At 34.4% G+C, this 25,649-nt stretch overlaps 3 protein-coding genes across 3 annotated transcripts; 2 read left to right on the top strand and 1 right to left on the bottom strand.

The window, feature by feature from the left end:
* Window positions 1-330: 330 nt before the first annotated feature.
* On the bottom strand, window positions 331-7,729 carry LOC142520713 (AP-1 complex subunit mu-2). The gene is made up of 11 exons (XM_075623818.1): window positions 7,318-7,729; window positions 3,626-3,772; window positions 3,460-3,522; window positions 3,187-3,363; window positions 3,010-3,113; window positions 2,550-2,657; window positions 2,253-2,349; window positions 1,886-1,983; window positions 1,644-1,785; window positions 1,452-1,574; window positions 331-729 (listed from the first exon to the last, which is right to left on the bottom strand). The coding sequence occupies exons 1-11, from the start codon at window positions 7,444-7,446 to the stop codon at window positions 631-633; spliced, it is 1,287 nt and encodes a 428-aa protein (XP_075479933.1). The 5' UTR covers window positions 7,447-7,729; the 3' UTR covers window positions 331-630.
* Window positions 7,730-18,435: 10,706 nt separating this feature from the next.
* Window positions 18,436-20,619, top strand: LOC142521232 (uncharacterized). Its single transcript, XM_075624460.1, has 7 exons — window positions 18,436-18,567; window positions 18,698-18,824; window positions 18,930-19,022; window positions 19,150-19,449; window positions 19,527-19,621; window positions 19,815-19,932; window positions 20,459-20,619. Exons 2-7 carry the CDS (start codon window positions 18,698-18,700, stop codon window positions 20,617-20,619), a joined length of 894 nt encoding a protein of 297 aa, XP_075480575.1. The 5' UTR covers window positions 18,436-18,567.
* Window positions 20,620-20,641: 22 nt separating this feature from the next.
* LOC142520019 (uncharacterized) lies at window positions 20,642-22,004 on the top strand. Its single transcript, XM_075622967.1, has 4 exons — window positions 20,642-21,169; window positions 21,272-21,364; window positions 21,450-21,548; window positions 21,630-22,004. Exons 2-4 carry the CDS (start codon window positions 21,314-21,316, stop codon window positions 22,002-22,004), a joined length of 525 nt encoding a protein of 174 aa, XP_075479082.1. The 5' UTR covers window positions 20,642-21,169; window positions 21,272-21,313.
* Window positions 22,005-25,649: the final 3,645 nt, after the last annotated feature.

The raw sequence follows: 25,649 nt of genomic DNA on the forward strand, positions 1-25,649 counted from the left end.
GCAGACGTAGTCTTCAAATACTTTTTTGAATCAAATCCTTTCATCCAAGTACAACCTAACGTAACATACAAAATTTCAGAACCCATGTACATGGCAGTTGCCAAAACAAATTGAGTGGAACTCGGTAGATAAGTAGAATGTTCTTCAAAATCTGTGATTCTTGATTCTATGGTTGCAAACTTGAAATAGAATTTGAGGAAGGCTCCAAGAGAAGCACATTATATTGCATTTTTTATCACCAATTTATTGAAATCAAACTCAACAACCACTTGGCCTTTCACACTCACTGAAAATGCAGCTATAAATACATATTATAGTGTTCCCAAAATTTCCAAACTGAGAGGATTAATTTCTTGAAGCAAATACACCTTTATCAATAGATGTCAACATATTTTCTCTACAAAACGAGTAAAAAATTGACAGTCCAATACTTGCATTAAATAAAAAGTAAGCAAATGATGTCACTGTTACAAGCCCACGTCCCGTATGACAATGAATTGCTCCAGAGTTCACCACTTACAACAAGGAAACGTGATTTTCCACAGGTCGGAGATGGGCTTAACGAATCGTTTGAGATAACAAGCACGGAAATTTCAGGAAATCCAAAACAAAGAAGCGGCGATCAAGTCATCAAATAAGTCTCAGCTCGTATTCACCGGCCATTGTAATGTATCTCACCCATGGAAGGGCCTGATAGCCGCTTTTCTCAATGATTTTCAAGTATCGAACCTACAAGTCCATGTTCCAAATACAAGGAAAAGCTAATCATGAACAAGTAGCTGAAAAAAATATGCATACACTGTAGTCTAGTCTACCAGAGCTAACTCTTCAGTTGAAAATAAGTTGAAAGACAGAGAGATCAGGCAAATTAATAGAAATCATTAACCTGTTATGAAAAACCCACGGTAAAACTCCCCATTCTCAACGTCACAAGGTTGCCACTACACCACGAATTTTATCTCAAATCAAGCTATAAAAAGTTCCACGTATTCTATTTCTAGTCTATGATACTGTCACATGGTTTAGCCTGGTTTGCATTTTGATTTCTTCTTTGCGTTATCGATATCATTTAACAAAAGTTTTAAAGTTATAAAATTGTGAACCTAAGCACTAAAACATTAGATAGTAATGAGAATTTTGATAGCTTAACTTGTTTGGACATCTGAACAAACTATAAACCCTCTAAACCGCAACATTTCTGAAGGATGGGGTGGTTGCAATATTGCAACCTGCTCTCTTTCTTTTTCTAAGAATAGTTTCATGGATTTTACCACTCATTTATGGCACAAACTTTATATTCTTCCCATGGAATTCGAAAGAAATATGAGTTTTTACGATATCACACGGAATCATCAGTGATTTTATCATATCTAAGGCATGGTGTTTAAAATTGCAATGTACCAAAATCGCAACATGAAAATAAATATAAGAATTTTTTATTGGCGGCCCACCTGTATTCCTGAAACAGTAAAATATGGTATTTCAAACTTCACTCTTATAGGAGCTTTTCTCTCGGGCACTGATTCCTCAGATGTTATGCTAGGAAGCCTAAATTCTGCTCTTAACATGTATTCCTGAAAAACAAGCAAGTCAAGATAAGCATACCAACACATAACTAAAGAGCAGGCACACAACTCTCCTACCTTACCACCCGGGAAAGATTTAATTTTCCAAACTAAAGCATCATTTTCTGGGGCATAAGCAGCGGATCCCATTGATGTACGGACATTCGGATTAGTAGCATCAGTAGGCACGGGTAACTCAATTTCGACATTAGTTGCAGTGCTGAAATTCAAATCAGCTCAGAAATGAAAAAGACAATGCCAGCCAAATAAAAGTCATATCATAAACCATTCACAATGACAAAAATAGATTTTAGGCATACCTACGCTCCTTGTACTGGCTCCTGGCTTTTACCATAATTTCTATGCGACTTCTAGAATGTCTTTCAACCTGAGCTTCTACCCATATCAGAGGCTTAACCTGGAAAAAATAATGACCACATGTTTTAAGATACTGATCATTTTCCACAAAGAGGAGCTCGATAGAGAACTCTAGAGAGCAATTGTTTTCCCCTTCCATAAAATGGGTCAAATTTTGAAGAATGGACGAACAATTTGGGACTCCGTTATTCACAAGCTTTTTTTCGTCCAAGCAACATTCTATGAATAAACCATCCCATCTGTACGTTTGAATCATGAAGAGGATAAAATCTAATAATAGGAAGAAGAAAATGGATGCAAGCACCAAACCTGAGTGCTAAGCCTGTAAGTCATGAGATCAAAAGATCCATCAGGAGGAATGAAGGATATTGTTCGGTCATTTTCAAAACGGGCCAACCGCACACACCTAAAGCAATAAACAGAAGTTGAAACAAATAGCGTGAGCTAATCATTCAATCAAAATATATTTATACATACATAATTAAAAATTATAAAGAATTCTACATAAGCACAAGCACCAGTACACAGTAAACTAATGCATATCACATAATTTATAAAAATCAACAACAATCATGCATTGAAATTAATACACAAATAATCACATACTGATGAAACTTGATATCATCCAGGTCAATGGCTTTTCCCTTAGTAGCTCGCCCTTGTGCCTCCAGCAAAACTCTATCATTTAGCCCAAGCTTACATTCAGGCATCCCACTGCAGTTGATAAAGTGTCATTGATCATCATAACAAACAACGGACAAGAAAAATTGGAAAATTAGAATCAAAATTATAAAATGCAGTAAACTCTAGCGATATTGCATAGTAACTATCATACTTACGTCAGCTAGCATTTGAGTTCACTGGCACTTTCTAATGGTATAATCAACATGGAAGAAAGGCCCAATCACAAACAAAATCAAGGTTTCCAATTTGACCAAAACAATGATGTATTTATATGCCATATATCTACACCTTAACAAAATTCTAATTCGAACAATAGCTTCCAGAGCTTTCCCTTATTTCACAAGATATAGCTCAGGAAGTAGCAAAACAAGTGTAGACAAACCTCAAGTATGTTCGCATCTTTAGCGCCCCAACAACGTCTGATCTAATTATTTGGCCATTACTATTGACTAGTATATTAACACTTTCAACAACATCAAGAAACACCTGAAAAAACACCAGAAGTCCATAAAATCCAGTTACTAAGAAACACATCAAAAGGTTGATAAAAAAAACTTACTTCATTCTTCTTGTAACGAATTCCTTCACTGCGCCACGACACTGCATTTGTAACAGCCATTGGAGGCCTCTGAGATACTTCCATTCTATAAGCATCAGTTTTTATGAACTCGCTAAGAATCTTTGCTTCAGTGTATTGCGGGTAGCCAAAGTCCATAATTTCGTCAAGTAACTCATACTGAAAAAGTATTAGGCATCAGTTATATACACACATAATTAGAAAACTGCATTCTCGAAAATTTAAATAAGAAACAGTCCAAAAAAGTTACCATACCACCACAACAAAATTATCTCTCAGTGATTCCTCTTCTAAGACTTCAAAGTAATGTTTGAAGACCTGTCAGAAATTATTTTATGAGCAACAATATAGAGGAAAATTACATTAATGACTAGCTGAAAATATCCTGATGTGTGATTCCTTGATTATCGATAGTGCTTACATCAACTACACGGTGTAGGAATAGAAGAAGGCTAGCAGCATTGCAGTTTTGCCGCGATGCAATCATGAGATAAACATTGTTGTGCTGTACAAACATGTATGTAACACCATTATCATGCACAACTGGATCTTGAGATTCTGGATCACCCTATACCATTTAAAAATAACATTATGGAGAATGCACCAAGCTAAGATAGGTACAGAATACAATGCATAACCAATTTTGTCATTTGGCAGGAAACTCCGATTTCATGTGGGAAGCAATGCCCCAAAACACAAGTTTCTAGACAAATCTATTCTTTAAGTGAGTATGATAAGAATAATAGAAGATCATGTGCACTTCCAACTATGAACCAGCATAAAACAGGTCAAGGATCTAGACAAAAGTAATTAATTTTCCATAACAAAACCAATCCATACCAAACCATAAGAGTGTTGGCACTTTTACTGATATCTCACGTGATACCACATACCAGAATGAAGAACATAAAAAGATTTGATAGGTACTACTCATATCATCAATGTGCAACTTCTTTCTGGAACTCATCACATAATAACTCTAAAGTTAAACGTGTTTGATTTGGGACAATTATGAGATGAGTTGGGAAGTTTCCTAGGTGCGTTTGAGTAAGAAAATGAGCACGTTGGAAATATCAGCGTTGGTACAGTTGGGACAATCGTAGAATTTTGGGGCGTTTCAAATGATATCAGAGACTACCTCTCTTAGTACGATGTGGTTCGAAGACAAACCAAGCGGAAACTAGTGGGCATGTTACGTCAGGGACTGAAAAGAGGAGGGGAGTGATCGCCAGTGCCAAGAGGTTGCACGAACAATTAGCGGCTCCTGACAGGCTTTTAGACGAAGGGAAAAATTAATGAACTGATCCCACACCAGAATGAGAGAGAGACTTTGCAAGTTCACGTCGCGTTCTGAATGAGGGGTAATTGCGATACCCCGTACAAGAATAAAGGAATCATCAAGGTGCACCTTCTTTTCGAGAACTCATTACATAAAAATTCTAAAGTTAAGCGTGCTTGACTTGGGACAATTATGGGATGGGTGATCCCTTGGAAAGTTTCCCAGTGTGTGTGTGAGTGAGAACATAACCATGCTGAAAAGACCATCGTCGATATAGTGGGGACAGTTGTCAAGTATTCATGCATCACATATGAGCTACAAGATTTCAATATCTAATCTTTAAATTTACAATATTTTTAGCACATGAACAATTATTTTCCACCAAATATTAGAGATGCATGAATACAAAATATATGAAACGATAACTCCAATTTGTACGAACAAAATTTTGCGCATGGCATGCTTAAAATTCAACTCTATCTATGTTTTCCTATAGTTATCAAAAGCAATAGGCTACGTTAAGGTGTCAGTGTACCTAAGGAGTCTAGGAGCATACGTGCGAATGTGAGGCACACTGAGAGAAAAATTAATACACATTAGACAATTCTCAATCAAATTGAATCATGATCAACTGATTCAAAAATCTCATAATCTATGAATTATATATCCCAAATTTAGAAATCAAGCCACCAAATTACGATTATCAGTGATAAATTATGTTTTTCACACGTAAATGATGGACATTTGCACGTGAAACCCAAATTTCAGTCAGTAGAACCAAAAAAATTATAAATAATAGACTGATAAATTAATAAGATGCGCAAGGAGTACCTTGCACCTTGGTTGAGGCACACTAACCTGCACCTTGAAAACCTGGCGCTCGAGTCATGCCTTTAACACTCTAGATAAGTCTCACACTCCAATTTTGGGTGTGTGAATGTACTTTGAGCCTAGGCTCTTAGGTACATTAACACCTTACTGTAGGAAAGCATCTGGGCTCAAGGCACACACCAAAAATTGGAGAGTACAAATTATCTAGTGCGTTAAAGGCTTGCTCGAGCTCCAGACTCTCAAGGTCTAAGGTGCAAGACACGCTTTGTGTGTCATATAAATTTATCAATCTATTATTTATCATTCTTTTTGCAAATTATTTTGGTGATCACGACTGAAATTTTGGTTTTGCATTCAAATGTTCGTAATTTACGTGTGATAAACATAATTTATCACGGATAATCTTAATTTGGTGGCTTGATTTCTAAAATACATAATTCATAGATTATGAGATTTTTGAATCAATTGATCATGGTTCAATTTGATTGAGAATTATCTAACGTATATCAATTTTCCACTAGCGTGTCTCACCTTTGCGCGCATGCTCCTAGACTCCTTGGTAACTTTGGTGAACCTTTAGTCTTTAGACTTATGACTTAAGTGAGACGGATTGAGTATCAAACTTTACATGAATGAAGAAAATGATGTCATTATTCACTAACCATGTAAAATGAAATTTATAAGTTATTTAACAACAAACATCTTTTTTGGGCCTCCAAGGCGCTTGAAATTTATAAGCTATTTAACAACCACCACCTTGCAAAAATTATTATATCAAGCAATCAGTGTTGTCCAATAATGAAACTCGATAAACCAATTAGAACATGTACATAATCTGCAAATTCCCAAATATTTTCATGTGGGCCCACTCCTAATCTTTTTTTTTTGAATTAGCCCACACCTAATCTTGAAATATAATGGTTGAAATTTTGGTGCATTATGTGGGGTGAATTAGTATAGAAAAATCCATATAATCTTAATTCGACAAAATCTAACTCTGGCACACTCATTTTCATTATTATCTTAAAAAAAATCAAATCCATTGAACTTCAAATCATAAAACGAACAAATAATAATAATTGTCAACATATTTTAATTCGATGAAATTGTTTTCTAATCCTTTCACCTTCGACAATCTACGTGCGAATAACAAAATCTGTTTTTTCTTTAAATTTCTCATCTCCCCTTTCTATTATCGGATTATGGATGTAGTCAAGATAGACTTGTTTGCTCAAAACAATGTCGTCACCACTCTTGGCAATCGATTTCATGTGGATTTTTCTATACTAATTCACCTCATTTAATGTGGCAAAATTTCAACCATTATATTTCATGATTAGAAGTGGGCTAACTCAAAAAAAAAGATTAGGAGGGGGGCCACATGAAAATATTTGGGATTTTGTAGATTATATACACGTTCTAATTGGTTTATCGAGTTTCATTATTAGACAACATTGATTGCTTGATATATCATTTAGAGTACGAGTAAATATTAAAGGCTATTACACTGGATTTTACTTAAAACAGATGATCCATTCGTCGGAGGCACATTTTGGGTTCCAAGGCGCTTGCTTTATTAACAAGGTGTGCATCTGAGTAAAGAGCTGGATGTTGGCATGCTTACAGGTACAAAGGTTGGGTGTGTGCCTTGAGCCCAGAAGCATACCTTGTAGGCTTTTAACAATTATGAGTTCTCCTACAGCTCAAGTGCTCAACTAAACTTCTGAAATCATCGAAACCACTTAATTTCCATTTCCCGTACGAAAGTTAGATCAATCAAAACGATAAAGGTCAGATCAAGCTAAAACTAATCTCGCCCACCCAAATTTTCTCACTTTCGTAACAGAAAAAATAGAATGTTCAAGATTCTATGCATTTTCATACACAAGATGCAGATCATCAGTACACTAAACAGTAATCACCTAAAAAATAAAACCCAAAAAACGGAAGAATCAATCAAACAGACAAGAAGCGTGCAAATAAAATATACACAGAAGTGAAACCTCTTTCTCAATGAGCTTGGCGAAGAAACGCTCGGCTTGTACCGCGGAGACGTCTCCACGATAGTCCCTCCATACCAGAACCCTACCCTTTATGTCCAATAGGAACAGCGCCGACGCTGCTCCCGCCATTCCTCCTTCTAATCGAACGATTTAATCTGATTTCGACTGACCTGATTCAATTTGCCACAGCGATCACAGATGAGATCTAGCGGAAAATGGGTGAAAAAACGAAAATTGAGCGTCAATTCTGCATCGTTTTCAATGGGCTTCTACTGCACAACTTGCGCCTGAATCTGTGGATTCTGTACGAAGGATTGATGAGGAACTGCAAGGAGAATGGAGCATTTTGAGTGCTGGTTCTTCGTGGGGTAGAGGGTGAAACTACAAGCTCACACTTTTAATTTGGGCTTCATTTTCTTGGGCACGTTTGTTTCTATTTATTGGGCTTCTATTTTTAGTTCATTATCTTAAATTATTTTCTTTCCTTTTTTTATCAAAAACACAATATATCAAATCAGACCGATAGAAGATCCGTTGACAGGTTCATATTTAGAGTGAAAAGTAATAGTTTTGTTTTAAAAATAGTACTTTTTATGGGTTGAATTGTGTAGAAGATCCGTCTCACAAAATTATTTTTGAGACAATCATAGTAGTTTTGTGTTATAATACATGTTTATAATTGATAATAATGCTCTAATAAGTACTTTGTTTTTAGAGTATATAATCTAGCACTTGTTGAGTTATAATATGATGTATATTGACACAAAAACTCATGTGAGACCATTTCATAGATCAATTTGTGAAACAGATCTGTCTCACGGATAAATATTCATGGAATCGTCTCACGAGAGAGCTGTCATATATTAATTATCACGTATACAATAAAATATTTAGTTTTGTATTTGATATGAATCGACCTGCTTGTTTAATGGGAATATCAATGAGTTATTATGCATAAAAAGTTGTAACTTACCAAGCAAATTAAATTACTCTTGCTTTTTGAACCTGTCACACCTAAAACTATAAAAGAATGAAAATATGAAATTTTCATGCACGCTAGTAGCTTATATATAGTAAAGAAATGAAGCCAAATTTTGTTATCTGCCGATCAAAACTCCATTGTAAATCTGAATGTTTTCTCCCAGTGATGCTTCCCATTCGATGGATGATGATACTCACGGAAAATTTAGGGTCCGATTCCAGCAAGTGTCACTAGTTCAGACGCAGGTTTTGAAATTACCCTGAGCCTGAAATCACAAATAAGATCGTTAGGAGGGGGCCACGAGGGTGTCCTGGCGTAGCCCCTCCGACGCTCAAGTCAGAGACTGAGGATATATGGGAGGAGCAGCTAAGGGTGCTGCTGAAAACGATATATTGAATCCCTCAAATGAACACTCAAAACTGGTATTTATAGGAGAATACCTGGGCCCTGATGGGCTTCTCACCCGAATGTGCTCTGGGCCTCCAAGATGTAATCTACCTGGGGCCTAATAGGCTTCCCACCCGAATGTGGTCCGGCCTCCAAGATATAATCTGGGCCTAGAGGCCCATGGGGTATAAGATGACATTCGGATTCAAGCTAGAGCAACAACCACTTCGCATATACCGCCCCTGTCGAGAGGATCGTCACTCAGACACCATTTGCACAATAGTCATCAGCTAGTGCCGAAATTTCTTGAAACTAATTAGATGTCTGAGTCTACTACAAATGTGGATGGAATCGATGTTATTATTGACCTTGTATATGACTTCAGAAAGGTAATTCCCTTTGAGATTTCCATCTATAATCAACTCCAGTGCGGGTTTTGGATCTTTTTCATGGAAATATTGAAGTGTGTTTGAAATTTGATTTTTTTCTCTGTTCATACATTTTCTGATCAACGTTTTGGTTAAAGGGATTTCTTCAATTTTCTTACTTCTGTGATGAGTGATTTCATTCTATTCGGCTCTTTGTTGTCACGTACTAGTGCGCTTTGGCCGGTTGTTAGCTCGGAAAGAACTACTCCAAATGCAAAAACATCAGTCTTGGTAGTTACGTACTTGTAGCTCTTTCACAGCCCTGCAAAATTAGACCAGATGCAATTTATAATAATCATTGATTTTTTCCGATTTATTAAATGGGATTCTCTTATGGTTTTGGATAAAATTTTGTTCCAGGAGATCAACGCTTACTCTGGAGGAAGATATCCCGGGGTTCCAACAAGTCGAGTTGCTAATAGCTCATCTTCATTTGTTTTACCAACAAGCTTTGCCCTGCCAAAATCTGATACCTGTGGAAATGGGAAAAAAAATGTCACATTTTCTTCAAAAAAAACTGGCATTTTGATGTCCAGAGATCATCATCCTCGACTAAAACTTAGATATGCATTGGATTTGGTAGTACCTTTTCTATGTGGCCTTCACCAAGAAGAATATTTATGTTTTTATATCAAGATGCACGTATTTTGCCTTTGTGTGGTCGTGGATGTATTCGGTACTCTTTGCAGCATCGAGTGCAACTTGCATGTTCGAGTAGATGTCCTGTTAGCCAACGGTTGGTTAAGAAATTTATTAACTCGGTTGTAATAAACAGTATTTATTTTAATATAATTTATATTTCTTGGTTTCGTTTTGCTTTATCTGTATAGACCACTTGAGCTTGAGACTAGCATTTGTAATGTTGTATACCGCATTTCTTGGTAAGGACATACAGATGTCCAATTATGCAGATGGGTAATCATATGATGATTGTACCGAAAGACCATTTCTCGGTCTTTCAAAGTGGTTATCATTCACCAAGAGGAAAAGTATGTTGTTATAATTGTACATCCTTGCGATCCGAGACAACAGTAAGACTTTACATACTAAGATTGTACTTTGACTCGTTTACCGACTCCGCAAAGGTCACAAGGTGGCGAAGTTGGTGCAATTGCAACATGTGTAGGAGTCAGTGCATTGTAATTGGGAATTCACCGCTCACATATGGATGTTGATATCCTATATGATATAACGAAATTGTAATGCATGAAATCTCTTGCCAGAGTGTAAGATGTACATTAGGAACAAAATTTTTCTAGTTGTGCGTGCGATGACTATGAATATTTAATGAATGTATCACATCGCTATCGAATCTAACATGCAAACCTCGATGAACCAATGGTTGCATATTCGATCGGGATATATGAAATGAAAGGACGGTATTGTACGTTAATCATAACTGGTTGGTTCTTGTAGGCATTATCACTGATACTTAGGGAATCATGGGGCGATGCTACTCGACGCTCTTATCACGATTCGATGAGTTTAATCAAAAAAATGATTTCTGACATTCTCGTGATCAAATGTTGACACATGAAATGTGGCAAATTGGGGTAAGCCCGAATAAAGGACAATGTCCTGAATCACAAAGAGTTGTAAACTCACGACTAACTGATCCCTGAATCATTGAGGGTTACACAAATACAAGATCATTTGTTACCGTTTAGACAATAAATTTAAAGAGTTGAATTTATATAAAATTATGATATAGTAAATTCAAGGATTTGAATTTATGAAAAATTAAGAGTTTAAAATATTAAACTCAAAGGTTGAGTTTATAAAATATCAAATTAAATGTAATGAGAGTATGCATAATGAGCTTGTAGGAATACAAATCCAACATACTAAATAATTAAAATTCTGAATGGACTTTGAAATATTAATTAATTAAACTAGTTGGACTAGTCAAATTAATTAACTAAACTCATTAATGTTTTGTTTAATTAAGAAATCCTAAACATATAATTAAGGAAACTAGGTTAAGGACTCATGATTTAAAAAAGGGACACAAACCCTAGCCTCCACACACGAAATTTTCGAAAATTCTCTCTTCCTATTTCTCCAAAATTTCGGCCATCTCAAAAATATTTTAGGGTTTGAGACATCGTTTTGTTTTTTATCCCAACGTTAAACTCTTCTAAAATTTCTAGTACAATTTAGAAAAGGAACAAATATTCCAGTTAGGACTTGATTGGAGATTGAAGAAAAGTGTCAAAAAATCGTTCGTAGGGAATACTAAAAGAGCTATCTCCTTCAATCCCGGAATAGTTGGTGTCAAGTGATTTATTTACTCAAGATATACTCATAAACGTCCTATGAATTTTTATTTTGTTCAAACCATATGAATGCTCGAAGACATTATTTGAATGTCAAATAATGTTTTTTTTAAACTTTCTCTATGTTTTGGACACGAGAAAATCGATTTCCAGCAGTGGTATCAGAGCCAGGTTCCCTATATCATATGGTTTAATTTCATGTTGAGTATTTTATTTCTAACCACACAAAAAAAATTTTCCAAAAAATTGATGCATCGTTAAAATTTTGATTTTAATCAGGGGAAAAAAATTCGAACAGCTCGTTAATAAGGGCGCTCACCCCGATCTGATCGGGCAGATTCCAATTATTCCGAGTTTTAAGTAGATATCGTCCTTCTTGTAAATTCATACAAATGGATCTTCTTGCTTCTTCGATCTTCATATCAAGTCTAAGATCAAAAACTTTGTTTCTCGTACAGATCATACTAGAGATCTAAACGGAGTTTGATTCGAAATTGGATAGCCGGAATTTCATAACTGTGGTGGCGTCGGGGCAGTGGAAGGATAGCGGCCGAATTTTTTTCTCCAAAATATAGGGTGGCTATTGGAATTTATAAGTTTCAAAGTTTGACAAACTGATCAGTAACCAATCAGAAGATCTGAGCTGAACCAATAACTAAACTGAAAGAACGTAACTGAATTGAAGGAGACTTATAAAACTTAATGGACCAAGTAAAACTGAAGTAAACAAATTAAATTTCTCAAAGGAATTAATAAATTTTCAAACTGATGATTCAAAGATTGACGAACTGAACTGGTATAGCATAAATCGAAAGCTGAACTGAAGTGTTCAAACTAAAAGAATATTAGTTAGAACTGATGTTGACCAGCTGAACTGATCATTCGGCCAATTTGAGTCCTGATTAGTTAGCCACATCATCAGTTGCAATCTGAATCTCAGCAGACAAATTGACAGTCCGTACCAAAGCAGAACAAATTAAGCATAACAGTCTGATACATCGTACGTCTGTCAGACAAAGTCATCTACATGGAATTAAAGATGACTCAATGTATATTAATCATGAAATGCATTCAATGTGACTATTTAAATCAAATATTATATATAGCTAATGAGTTCAGTTGAGAAAGGTTATCCATCACGAATGATTACGAACAACAAGAACAATTAGTCAGTTGCGATTTACTTTCAAATTTCTATTTAGTTTGTAACTCGCAAATCTAGCTCACACTTCATTGATTTATTCGTAGCATTCAGGCTACTTATTTGAGCTATTCAGTTATCAACTGATAAGTGAAAAGAAAGGTTAAGAGTTTCAGTTTGGCATTGTTTAAGTTCAACTGAAGTGGATAATTACATTACATTATATTCAATCAAAATCTTTTATTGAATTTCTATCCTCGAGATAGAAGGGTGACGTAGGAGCATTTGAGTCTCTGAACATCCATAAAAATATGTGTTTATCTTTTCATTCATTTAGTTATCACGATATCCTAGCCAAATTATTCAATCTATCTTTCAGTTTATTCTGCACTACTATTATTAGTCAACTGATTGATATAAACATACAAGATTCACTACAAGAAAATTGATTTATATTGACAAAAATTTAATGAGGGTATAAAAAATAGGTCACTAAAAACATAATTTTTGAAGTTTTTACGAGGTAAAAAAAACCATTATTAAAGAGTTAAATTATTAGTGACGAATTCTCAATTTCGTAGCTATAGATAACTAATCCCATCATTATGTGAATACAAAAAAATCCCTCTCATAATTTCCTACAGATTTTAGGCGCCATGTATAAAATTATTTCCCTCCAATTACCCCTACAGATTTTAGGCGCCTAATGCATTTTTATTTTTTATTAATAAAAAAATAAAAATATCTTTTACCCCAAATACGATTATATATATTTCTCACCTTCAATTAATCTGTGTAAACCCTCCCCTCCCCTCCGACTTCGACTTTTTTTCTCACCTACAGATTTTTCTCGCCTCTCATAATCGCTTATCTCTCATTCTCGGTGCTCTCTCATACTCGATGCGACTGAGAGAAGGGAAATCCTAGCTGCGTCGTTGGTGGAAGACATGCAAGGTTGCCTCTCCCAGTGAAAAGTCGATTTGCACTCCGCCATCGCGTTTCTCCGAGAGATGTTTGCGCTCATTTTGAATATGAAATTTACCTTATTTTTCCGTTTCTCTTGTTTTAATGGTCAAAGAATATCACTATTATTACACGTTTAGCTAATTTTAGATAAAGATGCCAAATTAGATTAACACATTTGAGTTCAAAATACCGTGAATCCAGAATTTTTTCTTTGGGAGCAGCAAGATTAGTTGTTAGGTTTCCTTATTTACTCTTTACTCGAAGAGGCTGTGCGACAAGTAGCTAATGTCACCACCTCCAGAATTTCACCCAATCACGTTCCCCATCTTTGCAATCACCTCCTCAGCTTCCGTCCAGTAGACCACCCATTTTTTTATTATTATTCAAAATTCGTAACCTTTGATTATTTGTGAAATCTGAAATTGGAAGGGGAGCATAAACCAAAACTTGTATCTACATGGTACACCACATCTTTTTATGCCATCTCCAAAAAAAGCTATCTTTTTTAGACAGAATGGACCATTTAAAAATCATATGTTGTTTTCTGTGCGATAACGTATCTGCATTTTTTTTTAGGGTGGTTTTATGCTCCCTTTCCAATTATTCTCAACCGAAACCGGGAAATCTGAAATTTTTGGTTCGAATCGGTTCTATCTGTCCTTTACCACCCCACTTTTTAAATTCTGATCCCATTAAAAAGTTTTTTAGTGTATACATTTGATCTCAAACTAAAATTCCAAAATTAATATGATAGTACTTTTCGCATATATGAAAGTAATAGTTATAGGATAAATTCCATTATGAAAGTTTTTTTCGTATATATTATGAAAGTTTTTTAGTGTATACATCTGACGTGTAATCTGAAGCCCCTACCCTCATCAGCATCAATCTGCACTTGTTTTAGATCATACAAAATTCCATTTAACCTTCTAATGTAGTATAGATGTGTCATCCCAGTAATAAAAAAGAAGGTTTTTAGAATCTGTTTATATAACTTATGGGAGTGGTTAACTTATAGGAGTGGTTATTTACCGTGCTTAAACTCTTTGCGGCGGTTGCATGTAACACTTTTATAGGAGCTATTATAGTAATCGATGGTAAAAGCTGCGACAACTGTTTCTGAGAGATAATATGCTGCAATATATCAGGAAATTGAAGACTCTTAAATCCTTGAAAAAATTATAGTGATAGGAGGGATTTGAATTATTAGGCAAGTAAAGTGGTTTTTAACTATTGCGAAAACTACAGTGATAGAAGTTGTACAAACAGCTCATAAATCCAGAAAATTACTTTCATATATGCGAAAATGGGGTTTTGAAGCGCTACTGTTGCTAGATATAAAATATGTTTGCGATAATTATAGAATATGATAGAATAATTGTTTAGTTTATTATAAAATATGATAGCAAAATATGATAGCATAATTGAAAGTTGTATTATGATAATAGTAAGCTGAAACTATCATTTTTTAGCATCACAAAACATATATTTTTGTTGTGTTGCCTCTAAATCTGTTGCAGATTCTTTTGAGCAAGAATTCATACTCGTAAAAGAAAAATGGCAACTAATAAGGAATGGATGATTTTTTTCAATGATCGATTCAGTGAAAAATACAAGGTTGGAGTTGAACAATTTTTGAATTATGCTTTTAAGAAGACACGTGAAGAGAATAGTATTCGGTGTCCATGGGTGAAGTGTAATAACACTGATTATGGATCTCATGAAATGGTTGAAATGCATCTAAATGTGAATGGAATAATGCCAAATTATACAACTTGGTATCACCATGGTGAAAAGCTTGGTGAGTCTTCATCTGATGATGAAGAATCGGAAGGAAGTGATTGTGATGAAATTTTAAGGGATTTGTATCCTAACATGGATGGTTTTTATAGAAGTGGATCTGAAATTGGTTCATCAAGTGAGAATAAACATGGAAAGTAACCGAATGATGAAGCAAAGAAATTTTACAGATTGTTAAAGGACTCTGAGCAACCAACTTATCCAGGTTGTGACACCTCAAAATTATCTATGCTTGTCAAACTATTACACATTAAGAGTATTGGTCGATGGAGTAATGAATCATTTGATATGTTGCTACAGCTGTTGAAACAAATACTCCCAATCGGTTCAAATTTGCCAGAATCCTATTATGATTCCAAAAAAACTATTAAAGATCTTGGTCTCTCTTATAAAAAAAATAGATGTGTGTAAAAATAATTGTATGTTGTATTAGAAGGAATAAGATAAGTCTAACATGTGCAAAATATGTGGTGCTTCTAGATGGAAAGAAAATAGTCATAATGAGGAAACCAAAGTTCGAAACAATGGTAAGAAATTAGCAGTGAAGACCTTGCGTTACTTTCCTTTAAAGCCAAGGCTTCAAAGGTTATTCATGTCTAAAAAGTCTGCTTCTTTTATGAGATGGCATCATGAAAAAAGAGTAGATGATGGACTGATGAGACATCCAGCTGATTCTATGGCATGGAAGTCGTTCGATGATTTGAATAAAGATTTTTCCATTGAACCTCAAAATGTACGACTTGGTCTTGCGAGTGATGGTTTCCAAGATTTTACTCATTCAAAAAAATCATACAGCATTTGGCCAGTAATACTCATTCCATACAATTTGCCTCCATGGATGTGCATGAAGGAATCTAATTTTATTCTTTCAAGTCTCATACTAGGTCCCGAGGGTCCGGGAGATGCTATTGATGTCTATCTTAAACCTTTGATAGAAGAGTCGAAAGAGTTGTGGGCACTAGGCATTGAAACATTTGATTCTTCAACTCGCCAAAATTTTAAATTGCATGCATCTTTATTGTGGACGATCAATGATTTTCCAGCATATGGGAATCTGTCTGGTTGGAGTAGCAAAGGTAAGATGGCATGTCCTTGTTGGAACAAAGACACTTGTTCTATGAGGTTAGCTAATGGTAAAAAGCAATGTTATATGGGTCATCGACGTTATCTTCATAGCAACCACAAATGGATAAAAAATAAAAGTTTGTTTGATGGAACTAAAGAGGTAAGACCACCACCACTTTCACTTTCAAGTAGTGATGTGCTTGCTCAAGTGAATGACCTTGAAGGAATCATCTTGACTAAAGATGTTAAAAGAAAGGTGAAAATATCACATGAAAACAGAGGTGATAATTAGAATAAGAAAAGTATTTTCTTTGAACTTCCGTATTGGAGTTCTCTTTTGTTAAGACACAATCTGGATGTGATACACATTGAAAAGAACATATGTGAGAATATAGTCAAGACAATTATGAATACGAAGGGGAAGACTAAGGACAATGTCCAAGCTCATCTTGATTTGGAAGCTCTGAAAATTAGACCACATTTGCATCCAATTCGCAAGGGGGATAAACTTGAGTTGCCCATTGCATCCCCTACTTTATCTACAGAGGAAAAGCACTTGTTTTGCTTATTTTTTAAGCAATTAAGAGTTTCAGATGGGTTTTCATCTAATATTTCTCATAGTGTTAACATGAAAGAACATAAAATATTAGGTTTGAAAAGTCATGATTTTCATGTCCTTTTACAACATCTACTTCCTGTTGGGATACGAGGCCTCCTCCCTAAAGCAGTGTGTGAACCACTTATTGAGTTGTCTTTTTTCTTTACTAGTTTGGGTGCTAAAACATTGAAGGTATGTGAGTTACAAAAGATTGAATCCCAAATTCCGATTACTCTTTGCAAGTTGGAACAAGTTTTTCTCCATTCGTTTTTTTATGTGATGGTGCATTTGCCTGTTCATTTGGCTAAGGAGGCTATAATTGGTGGACCTGTACAATATCGATGGATGTACCCTATTGAGCGTATGTTGTATGAGTTAAAACAACTGATTCGAAACGCTCGTCCGGAAGGCTCAACAGCAGAGGGCTACATAGCAAAGGAGTGTATGACTCTTTGCTCAAGATACTTGAAAGACATTGAGACAAAATTCAGTAGACTTGAGCGGAACTATGACCATGGTTTTCATAAATATAAAGGTGAAATATCCATATATTCGCAATGTGGACGAGCATTAGGAGCTGGTATAAGTCGTATTCTCGATGACGATGCATGGGAGAAAGCTCATATCTATATTTTAAAGAATTGCGATGAAGTACAACCTTTCCTCGAGTAAGCTCAAATACATCTAAACAACCATTTCTTTTTTATTTTTATATATATGCATTTCTCATTAATGTTGTAACGCAGAGCGTACTCTAAAAATGCAAAAAATTATACACCACAACTATCGGATGACGAATGGAATAGCAATTTTATTGGTTGGTTTAAACAAAAAGTAAGTGATTCTATTGTTATAAATTATTTTGTGTTGAATAAGATTATTTGTTCGAGTTATTTACATTGTAATTTATTTGTAGGTTAACAAAATGAAAATGCAAGACCAACACAGTAAATATGATGACCTGCTATCGTTGTGCCGTGGTCCTTCAATGTATGTTACATTCTTTAGTGGTTATGTTGTCAACGGATATAGGTTTCGGATTGAAGCTCGTGACAAAGGATATAGAACACAAAATTCTGGGGTGTGTGTAATCGGTGATATAGGTAGTGAGAAGAATTATGTTGACTATTATGGAGTGTTGACAGAGATTCTTGAACTGCAGTATCTTGACGGAAAACAAGTGGTTTTATTTCGATGTAGATGGTTCGATGTGCATGATAATGAGAAAGGAGCCAAAGTAGATGGATATGGATTCACTAGCATTAATTGCCATTGTATTTTGAAAACAAACGAACCCTTTATTCTCGCCAATCAAGCTTCACAAGTGTTTTATGCCATTGACAACATCAATAAAGGTTGGCATGTTGTTGTTAAGACACAACCTCGGGATCTATATGAGATGCCACAACTAATAGAGTACGAGAGAAATAATGCAGATGATTTCGGTGAAGCATATCAGCATGCTAAATCTTTAAATTTTGATTGTGGGGGCCAAATTTCATTCGATGAAGATGGTCAAAACATTTGGAGAAGAACAGATTTGGAGCCGCTAGTAGTTGACTTACCAACAAACAAAAGAAAGAGAAAGAGAATTCCAATTTGAAGAAGTATTTCCGACTTATCATGTTTCTTAGTTGTTTTTTTATGCTATTCTATTTTGGTAAAATCTCCGTTCTTTTATGTGTTAGTTGTTTATTCATTCTGGTTCCTAATATGTTACATTGCTTATATTAACAGATGAAACCAATGCTTGCCAAAAGTAGTGTAGGCAACATCCGAAAGCCTGTAAATTTTTTAGCTCCTGGTAAGTTGGCCAAGGAGCGTGGATATGGACATAAAACGAGGCATGTTGGAGATTCTACTGGTATTTTCTTTTCTAAACTGATAGCATAGATTTATTTTTTTTATAGAATTTCAACGGTTGTTATAATTATTTCATAATTAAGTTATCTGATTTGTTGTTTACCAGGAAATGAATCTTCCCACAAGAGCTTAGGGGGAATTCAAAGGCTACAGGTTGAAGAGCAAGAAGCTCAATACATCGGCTATCAACGAAGAATTGGTAAACCTCTTAACTTTATGTAGACATTGTAATTTATAACTCATGCAATTTTTTAGGTCGCTCTCTCTAATTTTAAGTGAAAATATATTCATATAATTATAAAAAGTGTTTTTTTTTCTTCCGAAAGGTAGAATTTCAGCCCATACTCTTATTGTGCATTTTGGGGAAGATGAATGGAAAGAAAGAGATTTTACGGATGATAGTTCTTTCTTAGAAATCTTGAACATATGTAAAAAGTTCATTGACATATATTCTGTTGGTTTCAAAGTCATGGATGGGGATGGTAAGACTTTGAGAAATTATAAAGATTTATTGGCTATGTTGAAAGAACATGAGTACGTGGAGAACATAGACATTTATGTAGATGTGGATGAAACTGCCCAACCATTGCTCTTCAAATTGCCTGAAGACAATCCAACATCTGATAGTGTTAATAAAGAGTTATTTATTTTGAGATTTTCTTGTTTTTCTTTATCATTGATTTATTTCTTTAAATTTTTACAGATTATATCCCAATCCCAAGAGTTCCAAAAGTGAGAGATACTAAAATATTAGGTGATTATAAGACAAATGAGAAAGTCATTGTACGGGGGGATGTGGTAAATGAAAGTGAACAAGCTAGTACAGTTCAATGGTTCTATAACTATTTCGAAGAACTTTGATATCGAGACTAGCTTGCAATCTATCAGTGAATGTACGATCAACAAGGCAAGTTCTTTGGCTAAAATATTATTAAATGTTCCATGAACCATAATTTAATAATTTATTATTGTAATTATATGATTTCTTTAGGATTTTCAAATACCTATTGAGGCTGTTGTTCATTATCTTGTTGCTAAATTTACTCCTATGACTGAAGATGGTGAAAGTTGTGAATCGAGCTATGTTGTTACAGACAAATATGTTGATGGTAAGTATAATATATTTGAAATGTAGTGTATTATGCATTTTCTATTGATTTCAAATTATAATCTTGATACAATTATTTATTAATTCAATTCATTGAATAGATTCAGCAATTCAAAAGGCAAGAAAAGTTTGAGGAAAAAATAAGAATAAGAAATTGCAACTTTAAAAAGTGGAGAAAAGATGGAGATCGAATTCTACAACAATCGTGCAGTGGAAAAACATCACAGATATTGGTCAAGACACTTGGGAAAAATCGTGCGCGACAAGCATATCTGCCCTATACAAGTGAAAACATGAAAAGAGTTGAATGAATTAGACAAGCAACACATGTGGGATTCGGTGAAGGTAAAAGAATTACATTATTAATTTCAGGTGAATTTACTGTTGGCATAGAGATAATAACATATTCTAATATATTTTAAATTTTGGTAAATCAACCATATGCAAATTTTTTTGGGTGACTTTTAGTTTATGGTGTGTTTTATTTTTTAATTTGGTGATTTCTAATAAATTTAATACTTTTTAAGGCGGATCTAAATTTTTTATAAGCATAATGAATTGTGGAATTGGAGATGGTGTGTTTGGATTTTGGAGAAGAAAGCTTGATCTGAATGAAGTTTTGATTTTGGTATGTAATTTGGGAAAAGATGGTGTGATTGGAATTGGAGATGCTGTGTTTGGAATTTAATAATCACAGATTTTGAATTAAGCCTTTAGGGACCAAAACCTGTTTTTGAGAATGGTATGTAGCATCTAATATTAATGTCAAATCACTTATGTTAAAATTGTGCTATTAGTGGGGAAAAGTTTGACATTTTACATTTTAGCCACTGGGGAACAATCTGTTTGCAATTTTTTCTTGGTATATGATTGAGATCTGTAAATTTTTTTTAGCTCTTCGAAACATTACTGTCAAATACAAATACCTGCTTCATTCTCTAGCATTTTTCATACTTGGTGGACGATTGAAATGGCAGAGGTACACTTTAGATAATAACTATTGTTGTATTATGATTATGTTGCAAGAATGCTTTTTCAGTCCTAATATAGAATTATATCGTAAGCATACTTTGGAGCATATGGGGGCTTTTTGGACAGCATGGAGGTAATCTTTGAATGTTGATTATGTGAGACCTTGCAAAACTAAAGCTGAAGTTTTAAAAAATGTGCCGCAAGGGTTTAATGCTAAAGAATGGGACTGACTTGCAACTAATAATTTCTTAACTGATGAGTTTCACGTTTAAATACTGGTTCAGAGTGTAATCAGAAATATATTCATTTTGCAGTTAAATTGCACTCATGGAACTGATGATTGTGATTTTGGTTTATGATTTATGTAGAAAATCAGTAACCAGAATTCTAATAATCGGGTAAATGGAGTAATGCCTCATCGAACTGGAAGCAAGCCGCACAGACAACTGATATATGAAATGGTCATAAACATCTATATTAATTATTATGTTTATTATTTATGATTTTTTTGCTTAATTAACATATAGCCTTTTATATATCTTTCAGGAAGGCAAGGATAATAACCCTCCTGATATTGCAAAAAATTTCTATGAGACTCAACATAAAAATGGAAAGCTTGTTGAGCCAGAAACGCAAGAAAAATATGTAAATATCACTATTTAATCTTTTAACATAAATTTGTTGTTTATCATTTGTTTAAATGACATGAGTGATGGACCATTGTAGGATGAGATTGTGAAGACTGTTCAATCTAATGCATCACTCTCACATATTGAGGTTGTTGAAAAGTGTTTTGGACCACAGTGCCATAGTCATGTCTTTGGTTTTGGAGGTGGAATGAAAAGAAAACATTTTAATTTTTCACAAGCTGCTTATATAAAATATCTTGAGGCTAAGCTCCATGAGAAGGAAGAAGAAAATAATAACCTTAAGAGACACATGGATGAAATTGAAAGTAGATTATCCAAAATCGAGATTCAAAACCAAGCAACTTCATATGCACCTACAATGTCTGGTGAAGGTGTGTTGTGCTACCTTGAATTTTTACTACAGATATTTTACTTCAGGTCTATACATTATTCTGCATTTATTTCTTTTTGAGAGTTTGCTAGTTGTGTGTATTAGGCGTCTCCCCATGATATAATGCCCCTTTAACTTGGCATACATTTCTAGTAAATTACCCAAAATCAAGGTGAGCTAATAATGAAGCAGATTGTTACGGACAAGTGGACTAGTAAGATCAAAGGTTATGGATTTATTAGTTTCTCCCCATGATATAATGCCCCTTTGTGTATCTCCATGTTTTCTTGTAGACATTTTGATCCATTTTAGTGAATCCAAATTCTAATGAGACAACATTGTTTTGTCTTTTATGTGGGTTTTTAGTTGAGGATTGTTGTACTGAAGAGTTGGAATCAAAGGATCATTTAAGCAACTCGAAATTGTGTTTGTGGCTTCTAAAATTTTGCTCAATAAAAAATTGTGTACTTGTTTAACATCAATATTCGAGGCTTCATGTGTTTGGTCTATCTGCATAATTTTCTGGCATTCGCTTTTTGTATGAGATTAATATCTTTGATAAGAGGTTTTTTTTTTGGAATTTGCGATTTTGTGTTGATATGTATATAGACTTTACTTTTAAATTATTTAAAAATTCACTTCACATGTGTTTGACATTATATATCATTGTTTTCAGGATATTTTGTTTACAAATTTCGACATCAAGAAAGTTGTCACTCTTACTTTATGTTTGGATTACATCTTTATTTTAATTTATTTTTCTATTTTTGTTTTACAGATGACTTGCATGATGCCTTAATCTGATGTTGTACTTCAAAGAAGAATTCAAGCATTGATTAGGAAATTAGTACATGATATTTTGAAGCAACTACTAAGTGATCAACATTTATGGTCCTCAAATATTATTGTACTCCAAGGAGTAGATATTAGGAAATACTTCAAGTATCCATCACAATGGAACTCATGTTTTGGAACAAATTGCAATTCTGTATATTTTGAATATATGAATAGATATGGATGCAGTTGTTTATATAAAATATTTTGTTCAAAAAAATTACTTGTTCCAGATTTCATATTTTTTTATTAATGTTATCTTTTAATATAATGACAAATTCATATAAAATAATTATTATAAATTTCATCACAATTAAAAATATTTTTTAACAAGGGTAATTAATGATTTAATGAGGGGTAATTTCATAGTTAAATCGATTTTTAGTGAGGGGCTAATTACAAATAATTATGGTAAATTTCATCAATAAAAACATATAGTGAGGGCTAAATAATGATATAATGAGGAGATGTGTTGCCATTAAAATATTATTTAATGAGAGGCAAATGATAGTATAATGACGAAAAAATTCATCATTTATATTCATTTTAATGACGGTATAATCTCATCATTAAATATGTTATACCAATAATGACGGGATCTCTTTACTGTCATTAATTACTTTTACCTAGAAGGGCAGTAATGAAGGTATATGACGGGAAATTCCCGTCATTAAAAGTTATTTATGACAGATTTTGGACATTTAATGACGATATTTTCCGTCACTATAGATCATTTTTCTTGTAGTGATTTCAGGATCAGTTCCTCAAAAAACCGATTCATGTTTGAAAATGGTTATTCAATCTCCCCTTCTAAACATTTCACCCTTATTAATGATCTTAACAAGTGGTATCATAGTGGTTAAATCTTGTCTTGAATACTGCCAAACACTTACATCTGATAACCATATCTTCGTTCAATAAAATTCATATGTTTACAGAGAAGAATTTGATGACTGGAAGATTAGAATGGAGGCTCATCTAGCTACACAAGATGATGATATGGACCAATAAAAATAATGAAGGCAAATACTGCAGTTGCTCTAACTGATGAAGCACCTCATCGCTTTGAGAAGCCACACGATGAGTGGACAACTGAAGATAAAAAGAAGACAAATCTGGATAATGTTGCCAAGGATATTATCTACAAGATGCTGGACAAGAACACCTTCGCCAAGATCAAAATGTGAAAATCTACAAAAGAAATTTGGGAGAAGTTGATCCAGCTATGTGAAAGAAATGAGCAAACCAAGGAGAAATAACTCTCAGTTGCCCTGCAAAATTTGATAACATCAAAATGAAGGTTGTCGAGTCAATGAACGAGTGAGCGACATCGTGAATGAACTGAATGCACTAGGAAAAGTGTATTTAACAAAGTAGTTGCTCTAAAGGTGATGTGAGGCCTTCCCAAAGAGTGAAATGTTAAAACTATGGCCATGTGAGAATCAAAAGATCTCAACAAGGTGGAACTACATAATCTATTTGAAAACCTGAAAGCATATGAATTCGAAATGCAAACAGAAGAGGTCGAACCATCAGTTCCACCAGTCACAACTGCCCTCAGCACTCTGAAATTGGAGTCAACAGCTTCAGTTGAGAAGACAACTGAGCAGCTGAGCAATGACACAATGTTATTGTTTGTAAAAAAGTTTTGGAAGATTAATGAGAAAGAATTAAGGATCATTCCAAAAAAACTATGTACCAAAGGAATGAATCAAAAGAAGAACTGAACGCGTGCTACAACTGTGGCAAAACTGATCATTTCATAGCTAACTGTCTCAAGCCAAATAAGGACAGCAGGCGGTATGTTGATAAAGGAAAGAAATCCTTCGAGCACAGGGAAATATCTAAGGATGACAAGAAATCATCCAGGAAGAAGCACGAAGCCCTAGTAGCTGAAGAAAGAAAATCAAAATGGGCAGAAACTGACATCGAAACATCAGAAACTAAGAGCTTAAACAGCTCTAGTGATGAAGAAGAGGTGAAATACCTCATGGCCGATGATGATGAACTGGAATCTAGCAGCGAGTATGTATTTGATTTCAATTCTTCTGATTTTACACGTGAAGAACTTATTTCAACCCTGCATGACATGGTAAATGAGTACCGTAAGCTTGCTCTCTCCTTTGAGGAATATAAAGATACGAAAACGGATCCTACCAATGACAAAACTGAAATTGATTGATTACAATTGGTTAAAATGTCTAATATCAAAGAGAAGATTGCTAAGCTGACGGTGGAAAATGATGAGAATCAATCCTTGAATCTGCAGTTGAAGTTCGAAAACTCAAGAGTAACTGATCTGATTCAAGGCTAGAACAAGTCATCAGTCACTTTGACTGAAATGCAAGGTTTACAGAAATCAGTTGGGAAAAAAACTGGTTTAAGCTTTAAAAGTCAAGATAAATCCTCAACAAGCGTTACTAAGCCAGAACTGAATACATACAAAGAGAAATACATTCACTTTGTTAAATCAATTATGGAACATAAACAACCTGAGCCCAGTAAACTGGTTGAACAGTCGATTGAAAATATGAACAAGGCTAAAAGGCACGGGATTGAATATAGTCCAAAGAGTTCAACTGATTCACGCAGCTGGTTTTCTAAGCGATACAGTTATCACAAATAGAACTCTGTAAATGGCTATTACAGTCATTATCATAATTGCAAGCCTATTCAAAAACGATATTGAATGAACAACAAGGCGAATAGAGCTAAAAAGCATGTTGTAATATCTGAACACAACACACCTAATACACACGAACTAGGTAGATCTATTTGGAACACATCGACTGGAAAGTCAGTTCGATTGATCCAATTCCGAGTTCCTAAAAGACTAATCAGTTCAGGACCCAAATAGATTTGTGTGCCAAATTTATTTATTATTTGTGATTG

Source organism: Primulina tabacum, chromosome 12 (genome assembly GCF_025594145.1).
Source record: "Primulina tabacum isolate GXHZ01 chromosome 12, ASM2559414v2, whole genome shotgun sequence".
In the NCBI taxonomy this organism is placed as follows: Eukaryota; Viridiplantae; Streptophyta; class Magnoliopsida; order Lamiales; family Gesneriaceae; genus Primulina; species Primulina tabacum.